Source organism: Dermacentor andersoni, chromosome 8, assembly GCF_023375885.2.
Source record: "Dermacentor andersoni chromosome 8, qqDerAnde1_hic_scaffold, whole genome shotgun sequence".
In the NCBI taxonomy this organism is placed as follows: Eukaryota; Metazoa; Arthropoda; class Arachnida; order Ixodida; family Ixodidae; genus Dermacentor; species Dermacentor andersoni.
Window position 1 is genome coordinate 33,508,854 of NC_092821.1, and position 16,349 is coordinate 33,525,202.

General features: G+C 43.7%; 1 protein-coding gene across 3 annotated transcripts in view; it reads left to right on the plus strand.

Annotated features, from left to right (window-relative positions):
* Window positions 1-16,349, plus strand: part of LOC126526506 (probable cytochrome P450 9f2) — a 41,565-nt gene that overhangs the window by 16,655 nt on the left and 8,561 nt on the right. For 2 of the 3 annotated variants that reach the window (XM_072289623.1, XM_050174425.3), the window contains exons 2-10: window positions 2,096-2,195; window positions 4,581-4,633; window positions 5,938-6,034; window positions 6,426-6,551; window positions 9,178-9,415; window positions 9,839-9,969; window positions 11,560-11,656; window positions 12,554-12,617; window positions 14,001-14,109. In XM_072289623.1, the coding sequence (XP_072145724.1) occupies window positions 2,096-2,195; window positions 4,581-4,633; window positions 5,938-6,034; window positions 6,426-6,551; window positions 9,178-9,415; window positions 9,839-9,969; window positions 11,560-11,656; window positions 12,554-12,617; window positions 14,001-14,109 (1,015 nt within the window). The other variant, XM_072289624.1, reaches the window with a different exon arrangement.

Consider the following 16,349-nt stretch of genomic DNA (forward strand, 5'->3'; position numbering starts at 1 on the left):
TGTTCAGTCTTTGTTTGACTCGAAAGGAAAACAAAGCACTCAACAATGATAACTATGGGAGTCGAACACGATGAAACAAACGGATACGATTAAATGAATGTTTTAGGTTCAGACAATGAGCTGGAAATGGTTTTTCTCGACAATCATTCGCTACACCAGACAGACTCTGCCCGCCGGCGGGGAATTGGACACGTCACGCTCGGAACTTCAGTTACTATCTCGTCATGTCCCCAGCGGCAGCGATGACAGCGCTCATCCTGGAAGGCAGTGAAGTGCAGAATGACTTGATCAGGGATGTGTTCATTCGCAGCACGTCTCAGTCAGTGACGATGGTGTATCGAAGCCTATCCTCGGGCGACTGATAGAGGGGACGGTGCGCCAGCGATACTTTCAACGAGCCCCAGACATTTTAAATGATGTTGGCGCCCGGGGATTGAGGCGGCCACTCCAAGAGAGTGACTGCGCGCTCTTCTAGCAGTTGTTGCACCACACGAGCAGTGTGGATCGGCGACCTATCGCGTTAGAATATATAGTCGCCTTCCAGAAACGGGCCGTCAAGAATGTATGGAATCAGTACGTCGTCTATGACTGCCCTGCAGCGATGAACTTACCTTCGAGGCGTATCAGTTGGCGTCGCACAACGCATAGTAAAGAATACCGGCTCATTTCACGCCGTAGCGATGAGATCGGCGCCCTGCAACTGATAGTAGAACGTTTCCCGACAATGCGGCCAGCGCGCGTCGCCGTAGCAGACGACGCCGTTCAAGATCCCGCCCCTCGAGCACCTGCGCGAGCTGCTGCCGCCGCCGGACTCAAGCGCTCGCCGCATCGCGATGCAATGCGCTGCGAGTTTTCCCCTAAATGTGAAACAGACTGTACACCGCCCTTCGAACGAAATCTCCACGCGCACACACGTAGGCACACACCGCGCGCGGCGCGAAACGTGCCAAAACACGCGCAGTGCAGGAGGCAATCAAGGCGGCACGAACGAGAGATGGGAGAGGGGTACCACCCGCTAACAGAATTTTGCTTCGCATGCGGCGCTCTCAACGCCGGCGCAGCAGCGCCGCTCTCGGTGCCGTTCTTGTCTATACGTGTTTTCGTTTCGCGATATATTGACCGGCGCGGACAATCTCACGTGGTGCACGTTGCAAACGGAGCGAAATGCGGCGCGACTGCCTCGCTAATCGTCACGCGTGGGCGCGATGCACAGCAGCCGTCGAAGACAGACCTCCGCTCATGCAGCGCTTTGTTTCCACACAGACAACGCCTGCTCTTCTGCCGCCATCTCGTATTCATCATCGCCGGAAAGCCCGTCGTGCGTGGCACTAGGCTTTTCTTCTTAGCTTTTCGCCATACCATCATCCTCCGCTTTCCGGCTCATGGTTCAGCTGCACCCTTCTCCTGCGCTTTTCTCCTTGCGCTCTCTTCGCTATCGCCGTCTTTCATCCGCGCTACGCGTTCGCTCTTTTATCCTTTTGCTGTGCTCGTTTGCTCGGTTACGAGGATGCCAAGGGACATCGCAGGGAAGCTCATCGGAACGCAGGGACGCAGGGATGCCAAGGGACGCTCATCGCAGAACGGGCGCCTAAGAGCTGCGCTCTAAAGTGAACATTGTACTGTAAAGTTGGCTAAGGGGACGTAAGGCTGTTTTCTGGCGGATGAACAGTAGCAATGTACGCAGCCAGGAGGGTTAGATAACATTGATATCTGAAACCGGGCAAACGGAACGAAAGCACGCGTACGAAGAAAAGGTGATCACTAATTGGCAGATGAAGCCGCAGTGAAGAAGAGGAAGTCTACGGCAGAGGCGACACTGATTAATAGGAAGAGGCTTTCGAACAAACGCGAGTTGGTATTTAATTGCGCTAAAGCTTTTTGGCCTCAATATACGAAGCTTTTCGTTGGTAAGTCCTCCTAATATGAGAAACCTTACCAATGCAATATCATATAATATATAGTGATATGGCTAGCATCTGGATTGCCTAAACTATTCTGGTACGAACATTTCTGGCGTAACATTTTTTATATGAATACATGCCCTACTACCTTTACCATCTGCTAGCACACGCGCTTTTCCTTACGACTGGCGCAGGCAACGTCGGAAGTGCTTCAAGGACTTCGAAGGCACGCGAATACCGACGGTGCCACTAAGAAGTCTTATCAACGGCAACGCGGATGAATACTGGAAGCCGGTAACTGGTCATATTCGTTCAAGTTTTCTTTTTTATTTCATTTTGGTCTTAGATTTTTTTTATTCACACACAAAATAAGGCAACTGGAGAGTGCTTGAGACAAACACCACTTGTTATCTAGTGCCTGTATTTGCTTGGCAGACAGCACTATTGACGTTTGTTTAAATTTATTTTTTATTTGAAGCACCAGGGCCATTTAACTCAAATTTACACTCTAATGCCGTAAAATGCGAAGGTCTGCGTTAGAGATCGTGGTTCAGCACCTCTGGTTCTGTAATAACCATAGAGATAAAGACAGAAGCGAAAAGAAAATGCAGGGAAGTCACCAAGATGTGCGTTCGGTTTTCTACCCCACACGTCGAGAAAGGGAGTTAAGGGACGAGAACAGAAACCTGAAGAAGAGAGAACAGAAATGGCACCGCTTTATCAGGGGCTTTATATAGACACCACAATTTGTCACTGGCATCTGTAGATGTCGGTTTCTGATCTTGAAGGGTTGGTATTGTGGCGTGATGTTGCACCGCGTGTGGAACAGAGGTGAGGTCCATGCGGATATGCTCGAGCAACAAGCTGTAGCTGCCGCATGCGGTGAAGTCCGTTGCTATAGTCGTCGCAAGTCTTTGAGTTGCGGAAAGTAAGAGTGGTGACTCTGATGTGACTCTGATGACCAAACTGCAAAGAAACACTGGTGCATCTGATGCAACTCGGGTTCCAACTTATATTAGGGAAAGGTTAACAGGGCACCCTGCTGATGGTTTAGAAGGAGCATATGTTCTGCTACTCTAACTTTTTAACGTCGACTGCAGAGGTGCTTAGTTGGATTCCTGAAAAGGATGAAAAGGACGAGGGAAAAAACGCGATACCGATGGTGGGGTTTTCGACGTGCTGAAGTGAATTTTCGCTGTTTTATGCTCTGACAAGTACTTACTACTTATTTAATTGTTATAAATAATAATTCATAGCAAATAAAACACACATTTGGGTTATTTGTAAGAATGTACTTTCTATGGCCAGAATCAGAGGCCAACAAGTTGTCTTAATGCTTTTGAGTGTGTACTGAAGTTTGGATTTGTGGGTTAAGATGATATCATTTACCTCATTTGGAATTGGCGAAACGGACATTTGAGCAAGAAATAATACGAATATTTGGTCATGCTTGTAGGCACAGACGTATTCACATTATTCCAAATTCAAACAAGGAATTCGATATATCTGCGCAATCAAAAGTCACATCAGCAAACGAGATGTGCCGTGTAGTGGTATTCAGATTCAGTCTTAGCTTACGTGACTGAAGCTTTGCACGACCACGATCACAACCACCGTCATCAATATGCAACATTATTTCGAGCACTCGCTTCACATGTAGTCTAGCGTAACATCACGCTTTAAGGAGGGAAAATAATCACCTTTTCATATCCACATCTCTCGAGAGTGGCATTCGGAACAGTCCATGTGGACGCTCACGTAAAGTGAACACCGTCCCAGGGCCGTCGCTCGACCGAATCGACACGGGGGCTGGCCTGTGCGAAGCCCTTTAGCGGCGAGCTCACAGAAAATTCTTAAGCCGGTGCTATATCGCATGCTTCGAGTGCCGAGAGCGCTTTAGAAAATTTAATTCTGGTGTTTCACTTGCCGCAACCACGATATAATTATGAGACACGCCGTAGTGGGGGACTCCGGAATAATGTCGACCACCTGGGGTTGCTTAACGTCCACCCAATGCACGGTAGTCGGACGTTTTTGCAGCGCGCCCCTTTCGACAGGCTGCCTCTGCGGCTTGGGATTCGATTCCGCAACCTCGTGCTTAGCAGCGCAACGCCAAAGCCACTAAGTAACCATGTCGGGTACACCGAGATGGTTTCACAAGTTAACCTAAGAATAAACTGTTCGAAAGTGCAATGGCCACGTGGCATTGCCAGGTAGAAACATATACCATGAACGTGATCCACGCAGAGCATCGTTAAAATAATTACCACAATTTTCCTGATTACCTCATCACCGTGCGTTGCCTTCCAACTGCTTTCCATATTACCTACCTGCAAAGGTGGCTCTAAACTGTGCAACACGCAAGGAAGCGACATAATTGCTTGAAATAACTGGTTTGCCTGAAACGTCGAATACAGTATAACGGCACAAAGCTACAATGACGCGCATCAACAGTGCATCGGCTGTCACCACTGTGGCTTTCAGTGTTTTTGCTATAGTCAAATCACAGTGTCGTTCAGTGAAGTAACACAACTAGCTTCAATGAAACCCTTTGTATATAAACCCTCCAGTCCAAGTACGAGCAATTCTTTTTCCGTCTATGCTGAGAACTGAAGCCAACCTTTGAGACATTTTGATGAGTCTCGCGTATGACTATTTCATGTAACTGTTTCATTGCAGACCACAATCGAGAGCATCGGACGATGGCTGAAGGAATACGGCGACGTTTTCGGGTGAGGCATTCGTTCACTGGCAACCAGGAAATAAATTTATTCAGTACACCTGAAGGCATTGTGATATCTCTCATTTGCTATCGCTTCCAGTTTCAGGTAACCTTCTTTTGACACCGCGTTTAATAGAATCTTGTCGCAGATATTACAATTTACCTTTCCTTCCACGGTACGATTCTGCCGCCTATGGAGAATGTGGGAGCATAATGAGCATACCGTGGGAGCCTAGGTCAATTAATGCACTTGCGCACTTTTGTTTGTTTTCGTAAGTGCGTACCATGTTGTTCAGTATTATAACACCTGAAGCACATTGCCACTCTGATAAACTATAGCTGTATAATTTGTGTCAGAGTACGGAGACGTCGATTCGCGAAAGGAAAGTAAGGATACAGATGACACACTACGATTTGTTAGTTTACGACACCTGATAAAGATTTCTAAATGAGACTGCGTGCTGTCCGAGGTTTTAATATTATTATTCAAAATTTAATTTGCTCATGTTTATGTATATAAATTACTTTACGCATTTCAGTAATAAGTTTTTGTTACTACTCCTATCAAGGCAAGGCTCACTATCATATTAAGCACTACTTTATCTCGTTTACTAACAGTTTATTTCTCACCTTGGATTATTCATTTATTTTCCTTTTTTGTGTTAATTATATAGCAACTAATTTATTTCATTTTTCAATCATATTACCACCCAATTCGTGGCCTACTCCCATAGTGTATTAGGTCGTTAACTGAGGCTTCATCATCATCATATTTATCATCATTATCAACACAGGAAGCACTATGGCATCACGTGCTTCCTAGTTCATCACTTCATAGTCCTATTCACACTTTCACTATACTGTTGGCGACCTTGATGACGTCAGTGAATATCCCGCATAGGATATATTCGCGGGAAGAAAAAGGTTGGGACATCGTGCAACCCATTAAACGACAGAAAATTGAGTAATTACATAGGGCATTTGTGGTACGAATAGGCGGACATGCAATACACAAAAACAAGCACTTCAGATCTTTCTCCATGGCTTCCTATAGCATTAGCATCACCACTGTTTCGTACTATTGCTGTGTGTTAGAAGCAGTTGCCTGGCCGCAAGAAAACACAAACGTTGTTCATTTATTTTGTGTACTATAGGAAGCTGTATTGCGCGAACTCTTCAATGTTATTGTGCCTTCTCTAGCTATCTTCTTTTTAATCTAAAAATTTTGCTGACACCTTCATCTGTGGCAACTCGTTGCTCACCCTTCACTTCTGACAGAAATTTAGCTACATTGTTTTTTTCTCACGCTTTAAGGTTTTACCTCGGCGACGCTCCTATTGTCGTTGTGAAGGACTTAGACATGATTGATAAGATGTTCGTCAAAGATTTGAAGAACTTTACTGCCCGAGGAGTAAGTATAGAATTTCCTACTCAGCGGTTTTGGCCTTTGGCCTACAGGCGGAAAGCGTCTCACCGGTGTTCTAAACACTAAATAACCTCATGCTTGAAACTCCTTTCAATAGCCAGACGTTCAATTTGCTCTTTTTGTAGTAAAGTGTCAGGACTTCAAGGCTAACCTTAGGCGATTAAAATGCCGCGTGAATTAGTTGGGAAAGTTTAATGAAATAAATAAAATAATACCTCTAGTTTAATATCAAAGTTACCTTCCATGTAAATATGTTCTACTTTTGGAAGAAAATTGCTTCTGATAGTCACAGCCTGTACTAGTGATCGCGCAAGTGTGCTTCCGTTTCTGCGTCTGTCTCCACATCCACGTTTAATTTTTATTTTAATATTTGTAGCACACTATGCACGTCCACGAACTGCAACCAGCCTTCGTCCGCAACATACTGTTCACCAAGGGCAATGTCTGGAAGGACATGCGAAACACCATGGCACAGTTCTTCACCCAGTCGAAACTCAAGACGGTGCGTTATTTATGTTCAATACTCTCTAAACTACACCTTCTACTTACGCTACGAAGTCACTGGAATTCATGCAGTTCGGCATCAATTCCAGTGTTGAAAGCCAATACCGCATCCTTGCACCGTTAAAAAGGAAGCAGAAAACACTAGTTCTCTGCAGCACTGCCCAGTGGTATCCGTACCAGCGCCAGAGGCACGGATATACCTAAGGAAGTGGGTTGCATTTTAGACGAAAGTTCTGGAAGGACATGAACGAAATAAGGGAAAGTAAACTGAAAGTGTAGAAAATAATGACCGTAGCCTTGAAAATGTATGACATTTCATGGCTCTGGTCTTCTGCAATAGCGGAAAAGCGCTAGCTCTATGGATCAGGCGGTTTCCGTGTGGTACATGAATTAAGCAGATCATTTCCTTCGTTCTTTTTTCAATGCCACATTGTTGGAACTAATATTGACTTATCGTAACACCCCTTTGATAAAGTGTAATGATGATGTTTGCGCAACAGTCCAAACAAAAAAATACATGGCTGGCGAATATGCAGACCAAAAAATGTCTTCTGAATTTATTTGCAGCTTTTTCGTGAACCTGCGTGCAAACGGAACACTCGTGTAATATTCTAGACCTTGTCTTGATGTCACAAGGTAATTGAGCCTTCCTCCTTTTAAGCCCTGCACATAAATGACGTTAGCAATGATACTGTGATTCAAGCTACGTTTCCGTGCAGTATACTTAAGGGCAATATATGAAAGAAAGTACTAGCGCTATACAACAAAGCTCTATATTCCAGCACGAATCTGGAGCCTTTGTTCTTCAACAAAGAATTCGTCGTTATGTCTGAGTAACGCTCGTGCCTTACTGACTGAGTTTTTTCAAAAATAAAAAAAAATGCATTCCTAATATTGCTGTGCTTAATGGGCAACATAATTATAGTTCCTTTACCTCTAATGACATTAAATATTATACTTTTCAACTGCTACCCCGAACTGCACATCTTTTGCCATTAATGAAAGTCCATGACCCAGATAATATAGAAAAACATAGCGGTAAGGCGCAAGGCCGCCATATTAAATTTACTATGATAGCTTTTCTGCAACCGGTGTCGGTCTCATTTCTCAGGAAGCGCGTCTGTCATGAAGTTGTTACACAGAAGCTGGCCACTTGGAATCGCATCCTCGCCCCTTTCAGCTCTCTCCAGCTTGGTCCGTCGTCTGCTATTCTGCAACATCTGGGTGCGAAATTGGTCGTTTTTCTTCCATCATTTTTTACGTGAACTACCCAAGACAGAATAACCATCCGAGACAAACTGCAGTAATGAGCGATACAGCGCCCTTTAAATTTGCTGTTGACAATTCCGAATCATCCCTGTAACATTGTCATCATCGATTTCACCCTTCGCATGGCCACCCCTCATGTAATGGGCCTTAGTGGGAATTTTGAGGTACAAGTAAATAAACAGGTTCTGAAATTTCATTTCGTTAACAATTCATATTTAGCAAAAAAAGTATTCTTTTGAGAACGAGGTTAATATTGTAATATCTAAAGGTGAGCCATTTCAATCACTTTAAATCAAATAATAAAAGAAGTGGCCATCCAGATATATAACATCTCCTCCTCTAGGGCACTAAGTACGATCCACAACGAAGGGTATTGCAAGCAAGTTTGTTGCTTTTAGACAGAAGACCATTCACTCTAAAAGAGATACTTGATCCATGGCCAACTGCGAGCCCTAATAAAAGATCACTTCTTGCTTTCAAAACTTTTTCGAGGACACCAACATTTTGGCGAAATATTGAGTTTCAGTTGATCCTAATCAGCCAGCTAATTGAGTGATGGTAAATGTTATTGTGGCTTAAAAATTCATTTATGTGGTCATTCTAAATTTTACGCAATGTGTAATTGTGTCTTGTGCTTGCAGTGTGTTTTGACTATTCAATATGTCTGCCTTTATATACGCGAATGTGTACTGTACTCATGCACAAGGCATTGCAATTCATGTACAGTTAGACTATATCATTTTTATTCATCTGGTGTTCTACTGAGTGCCATATTTTGTGACAATATTCTCCCTTTTTGCGCATATTTGTTTCCTTTGCTAAGTGACAAGGAGTTACCGATGCCACCATAAACGCGCCAACCTCTCCTAATAATCATTTCAATAAAAAGAAAGTGCCAAAAGGGTAACAGAGGATGGAAATTTGCCAAAGTTATGCAGGTAAAGTCTAAAATGAATAACAAATGGTCCCGGGCTTGCCTCGTCCACACTGACTTGATTAGCTTAGCGACTGCCTTATACGTACCTACGTAGTGCTGCCTTACTAATTACCAGTCGTGACGAATAACGGTCGATGTTTTGGTCTTGATGATTCCTATGCTTTCTAAGGATGCGCTCGTATTCTGATTCGTTGAGCCACTGACAAGACGTTCCTGTAAGCGGATATATTTCATTAATGAATATTTCATCGAACGTTTATAGACAGTTTTATTTGTTGACGAGTCTTAAAACATTACCGCTTGCTTTCATGACAAGGAAATGGCGCACGAAATTATCTGTGCGTAGCTCCGCAGTGTCCGCCATCCCACGAGCCTTCGAAAGTGATATAGTCATAATCGGTGGTCACCGTTTTGCCAGGTGATGCCCTCATTGATGGACGCCCAAAACCGTTTTATCGAGATTCTCGATGAGTGCGCAGACCAAGGCAAGGAAGTCGACATCAACACGCTGTGCGAGCGCCTGACTTTCGACGTGGTCTCAAAGACAGCGTTCGGAATCGACACCAACGTGCAACGCAACCCGCAGTACCCGCTATTTCAGATTGCACTGGTGACCGTTCCAAGTTTCATGGCGGGATTTTTCTATAGGCTCGCTCGTAAGTGACGCTACATCTTATTCCCAATTGCTTTAACGCTGGCAAGGATGTACATCGGAACGAACGGTTTTGTGAATTTTACATATAAATGTGGCCGTAAAATATAAGCTACTATAGCAGCACCGCTTCAGCCATCACATTTCCAGAACAGACGCTCATATAACAGAATTCGAAGGTGGTAAACGAGGCTCTAAACAAAATAAAGTTTTCTGTGCTTATACAGCTCGTTGTAGTAGTCGCTGCATGTAAAATGTTGCTTGATCTTGCAATTTGTGTCCAATGACCTGAAGACTAAGTCCTTGACAGTTTGTTCTACAGATGTTGCGCTGAGTCTGGCCACCAAATAACAAGTTCGATTAATTGATGATCCATAGAGTGCGACACATTTTTAATTACTCGTTTACATGCACTATTCATTTCCAGAAAATCTATTCCACTGGCCATGGCTATTTAAGGCATTCTCACAAGTGATCGATGTGTTCTACGTGAACCCTATGGTTGCCATGACAAAGAAGGCAGTCGATGTCATCGAATTCCGACGCCAGAACCCTCAGGTTTGCAGGTGTCTTATAACTACCATGCTGTGGTTGCGAAATATACAATTTATTATAGGCGCGAATGCTTTTAACGCATTCGTAAAGTGTTTATTTCCTAACAAAAACTTAAGTGGTGAAAGTTGGAAGCATGACTGAAAGAATATTAGAGTGCCTGCCATTACTATTTTCTTTATGAGTAGACTCCTTGGATATGATGGCGCGATGGATCTTTCCTGCAGAAGAATTCTAAGATCATTAACAAAAATTTAGAGTTGTCTGTGCCAAATCTTTACCGAGTGAAAGATCGCTATGCTATATGAATCTCTGCTCCGAGACAACACATCATCAGTATTGGAATAAGGATAACTTTATTTCCTCTTTCCTTAAGGAAAATATCGCATATTTTTATTTCCTAGAACTTGCCGCAACGCGTAATGACTTTAATATCAAACGAAAGATTATATAGAAGCGCGCAGCTCTGCATCGTGCATATAGTCAAGAAATTCAAATGAAAACCTATTGTCTGTAACCCAACGGTTATATTAGGTTCACTATTTTGCGACTTTGATCCCGCCTTGGAATCATATTCAACCTCATGGCTAGTGTTAGATGGGATAGCCATAACGATATGGGAATGTGAAGCGAGCGCCGTTGCCACAAGAACAGGGCACCTAGTCGACGTTCTTTAGTCCAGGGTCGTCAATTCACATGCCCACATGACTGATGGTGCCAGGGCGGATTCATCCCAAAGCCGTCTTAGAGATATTTGCTGTGGTCGGGAGAGCTTACCGAAGAGAAAGCAGACACTAAGAAGCAAGGTCGAAGGGATTCGTACAGGTAATGATGAATAGACCAAAGCGACAATGGTGCCGCAGATGATAGAGGATATCGCTTCAGTTCGTTGCCAATTTGACTAAAGTCACTCCGACCGTGTCGCGTTGTACCATAATAATGAGGTGTGAGGAATTTCGCAGTCTATGAATTGGAAATTGGTTGGGACATTTACATCGTCTTTGTTCGTTGCTGCAGATTCTTTACTGCTATAATGAGAATCAGTGTAAATCTGAATCGTGATGTTGTTTGGTAACGTGCTAATAGATCTAATTGCATAGTATATTGCTTCCAATTAACGTAGCAAGGAGTTGGGCTTTTCCTCCTCGTAGGTGAAAGGAAGTCAAATTACGTATGCGACAAACTGAAGAAGACGTCTTATCCTTGCAGACAAACAACCGTCGCATCAGCGTACACGACACAGGGAATATCAGGGATAGTAGCCAAACAATAGGAGGGGTTGGCTTGTACAAAGCATAAAACGGAATTTATTAGTGTAAAAATAATTTGCTGGATTACATGGCGAACTTCGGCTGCCGTGAGAGGTTGACTACTAAAGAGGTTTTCTGCTTAACAGTGAACGAGACGAAAAACCTGAGTTCACTAGAAGGGAACTTCAGGGCCTTTTTATTGCCGAAAGCACTATGCGTCACGTACATTCTTGATATGTTACGCTTAAGTTTGCTAACAAGAATGGCTGTTGCCTTGTTCAATTGATAGAACCTACACTGGAATTCTTATATTCTGTACATAGGCGCAAGTAACTTTTCATTTCAGCTGGTTCTGCCTGACATGGCGCAAATTCTTCTGGACGACGCACTTGAAAGGAAAACCGAGGAATTGAAAAAGAAGAACGAACCCATCAAAACTCCTAGTAGGTTGTTCATGACATTCGTTTTTGTTTTTTGTCTGTTTCACAGAGTGAACCGAGACAAACAATGCTTAAACAATGCTTTCATTTCAAGCGGTCACATGAGTAGTGTTTACTAATAAACGTATTACATTTATGTCTATACTAAAAAAAATATGCGAAGTCTATGGAATAAATGAAGGAATGGCTCATTCCGTGTAAGTTATAAGCCTATTGCTCCTAGTGAAGTACAATTGATAGATAAGGTCCAATAGAGTGTGAAATAAGATATTTTGTTCAAATCTAGAAGGGAAAGCAAGCGCAATAACACTGCAGTAATGTGGGCAAAACGTTAACACACTAGACACAAGGAACGTGCCATTTCCTCACTGGAGGCAAAGACTGCTCCACGCCTTCAGGTAGACTCACGACAAACTGCCAACACTCTGTGGGAGTTCGTGCACGAGATTAGCTTGTAGGGCAGATTATGAGCGTGCGTTTTCTTGGTTCGTGCTATCACCGTCGCCATTGACCCTCGGCCCAGTTACGGCCACTAGGCCATCCTTGGTATCAATGTTGCTTCTTCTTCACGTATTTTCACGGTCCTTACTACAATTTTGATTGTCAGCTAGACTTCTAATATTCAGCGTATCAAGATGACATGTTTTCACATTCATCACAACGGATATAAACCAAGGCAAAAGAAATTAGACATGCACGAACAGCTCCTCGCGTACTTATTGTGTTTCACAACTGGAATGCGCAGTTCTTCAACATCTACAACTTTTCAGGCCCGTCACTACTGGTTGCTTAGACGGGCTGAGATGACGACTCTAAAGTTACATTTACAACGGATCACCTAAGTTTTTGTGTCTATAAATTATTTTCCTAACGTTATGCTGCACTTCCGTTCTTGCACAGTTTCGCTTCCTATGGAAACAATGACTGATATAGCGACGAACTGCATGAATATATTTCTTGGAGGGTAAGTACGCATTCTTTTCCTACAAAGGTAAAATGATTGATTTAAAGAAGATTATTCTCTGAAATCAATATTAGGCGCTGAATGATAAAATAATCAGCGTAAATTCTGCGTACTAACTGTACAAATTACTGGTAATCCAAATTATCGAAAAAGAAACCACAAGAACTTTACATCTCATGTTTGTATAAGACATGAATTCTGGTGCATTTGACGCAACGTCACAGGACGCGGGCGTATTTTTGACGAGCACCCCGAGGAAGACATCTTGCGACAAATTTCCTGCGCCAGTAAAACTATTGCCTCTTGTTTTATTGGCGCAATTGCGATTGTGCAGAATGGAAGAGAAGCGCGTGACAATGACCTTCTTGCGACTCGCTGCTCCCTGTGCGATGAACTGTGCTTGAGGCTTTCAGTGGACTACATAGCCTAATCAAGAAGCTGTCTCGTACACGTTGTTAACATCAGCAATAAAATTTAATGTATACTTATAAATAGGGAAAAAAACAACGCCAGTTAAGACAGTTTTAGTTTGTCTTTCAAAGCGCCTATTGGTGTAACAACAGCTGTGCTGCAATGGTTTCTGTTCTTCGGAGAACTGGAAAGCTCGTTGGGGAGATGGCGAAGGGTGTCTTGCGGGTGCTCTCAGTCGACCCGCGGCGCAGGCACTTGTAGCGCTTCACGTTTTCGTTATAAAAAAAAAAAACATGTCATGAGGGTGAAGTCTAACGCGGGTGCGTCCACTGCACGCACCAAGCTTGCCGAGCATTTATATTTCGTCCATGTGTAAGCGCACTGTAAATTACCGAGCCTGCATAATTTGATGTCATGGCAATGACCGTCAGACTCACAATAATTTTAACTGGGCCTAAGATAGATATAAAATAAATGCGCGGAATTCGCGTTTCGGGTCTTATTTCATACTATGAAACGAAGGTAGATTCAGAGTGCCAGAGACTGTCTACGCCACATCGTGAGAAGAACGACATGACACACATAAACGGCATTTCACATGTTAATTACAGAGTGTATCTTGCTGCGAAGTTTGATCACAAGCTTCAGAAAGTGAACACTGAATGACTGAACGTGACTGGGCTCTTCGAGCGCTTTATGCTGCTTTTGGTTTTTCTAGACTGTTATCCGACACATTCTAGACTGTTTTTAGACGTACACATTTCAGTCTGTCGACCACTGATTATATCATTGGGCGCACTAAATTGGGCTATGTATTTCTCGAATCATATAATCTAACAAGACTACACAAAATATTTTATGTACAACTATTAGAGCTTATATTGCTGTGAAGATATTCGATCTAAGTCTTTTGTATTCTCAAACACCTTCAAAAGTAAAGAAAAAACGCTTTCACGTACATTGAATATGCAGGTATGATCCGACGAGACTGGCACTAACCTATTGGTTTTACGTCATGGGGCGATACCCCGATATTCAGGAGAAAATGAGAACAGAGGTGTTGGATGCATTCAAAAAGGAGGTAAGTGCACCTTTAATGTTCGCTTTGAAGCCGAGCACGAATATTCTATTCTTTGTGCTCTAACACTGACGATAGCCGAATAGCTACAGTCAGTACACATGAACAAAGAAAAAAATGTAAGGCTGTATGCTACTTTGTAATCAAACTGAATGACAAGCATGTAAGCATGGAAACAATTTTAGTTTTGCCACACCGTCAGAGAGAACGGCTTGACGAGGCGGAGGTTAGAAGAGCTTTGATTTTGTTTGTCACAATCACGAACTGATTTGTTGAGACTGACGCTTACACATTTCGAAGTTTAAGCCACTATTCTATTATTCGAAATATGCGTCCTCGGCTCCTGCATCACATTGCTGTGATCAGAGTTGAATTGTAAGCAGTACGGTACTCCATGTTTGATTGACTGTAGCGCTACGGCTAGGGAACGGAGACAAAATGCACGTAATTTTAAAGCGAAGCTTTCTTTACATCTTCCCTTGACTTTTCGAGTGCTGCTGCTGTTATCGATGCCTTGCACGCAACAACGGTAGGTCGTTCAGACCATGCATAAAGGTGGCAGGACCATGGTAGAGAGGAAAGGCGACGCCAGAAACTCCTTTCGACCTATTCATCGCGTCACATGTGCACAATGGCCACTTGTGCTCCCTGGGCCTCGTCACAATACCCTCTTGACCGATGTAGTTTTCCGTGAACGCTGTCAAAAGCATTGCAGGAACTACAGAACTTGCCTTTAACTAACCTGCAACAGTCCAGAGGGGATGTAGATAGAATGGTAGAGAGGAGGTAGTCAGAAGGAGGCAGAAAATGGGTACAACAGATGGAGCTACGAAACGAGTGAATAACAACGTTGGCACTCTTCCCTCGCCCCTCACAAATGAGGAGCGAGGATGAGAGAAGAAAAGGCTACGTGAGAATGCGACAAAACAGTACTACTACAAACGACAGCCGTTGCGCAACAAAGAAATATATTTAAGTTGAAGGTACGGTACGGTGTGTTTCTACTATTTCTGAAAATAAACACCCAGCAAATTTGTCGAGCAGATAACTGACACACGGCGTGCAAACGCAAAGCCTCATTTAAGAACCGTAACGCCTATGCGACACTACGGAAGTGGTCGCACGTCGAATCAACACTTCTGTGCTCACCGTGGTAGCTTTGCGGCTATGACATCGCCCGAGCTCGCGGGTTCGATCCAGACCGCGGCAGCCGCATTTCTACGAGAAAGATATAAAAAAAACGCTCGTGTACTAAGATTTAGGCGCTCGTTAAAGAACCCCTGAGAGTCAAAATTAATCCGTTGGCCGCCACAAGGGCGTGCCCCATAATCCGATTGTGGGTTCGGCGCGTACAGCCCAGTAATTCAATAATAGTTTAACGCTTCTGCCACGATGCGACGTGCCGTGTGAGGCAAGTAAAATTCTAACCTTTTTGGAGGCAATGACAAGTGGCGCGGAACATCCCCTTAAGCAAACGCGCATTGCTGTGTTCCGTGTACTGCGCAGACAAACAGCATGTGGCGCACGCAAAGTAACTTTTAAGATTAACTCACCACTGCCGTATCGGACTAAACGCTGAAGAAGTTAAACATTTGCTGTCATCTTCACCGCTAATTGTAGTCAGTCAAACAGCGCAGAAAGCTTCGCTTACGTTGATTGCCACAGTGCGTGGATATGCGGATCGTACATTTTCAAACACGTGCCAATGCGCAAATCCAGACGAGAGTTAGAATATTTTTCTATGCTCAGAACTGTTTGCTAACAATATGAAAGTTGGGCAGCATGTTACGCTCCTGTAACACGTGAAGGCGAAAGCCTGCTGCGCATTTGGTAATGCACTAAGTTATGGCGTAGAAAATACCTGACTCATCCCAAAGAATACAGTACATATCATGAAAACATCCAATTTCCAAGCATTTCCCCATTCCCGGGCCTTACTTCCTGCACTTTAAGAGCACAAATATACGGGCGACTTCGCGTTTCCAAGAGAACTTGGCTTCAACCGACATGATAGTACGCTACGTACACACAGAGGTGGCCCCACTCTTGGCAATCACTCGTCGCGTATTCGACAAGCGTAAGTACTGAAAGAAGGTATGTGTTGTTGCGGGGCCATAAAAAGCGTCACAAGTTTGTCGCACTAAGATTCAGTACACGACAAACTAGCTTTGTCACCACGGCCGAGCTGCTATTGGCTGCGTCTCGACAGGCGCGGCGAGTGTGCCTCAAGGTTATCCCAAAAT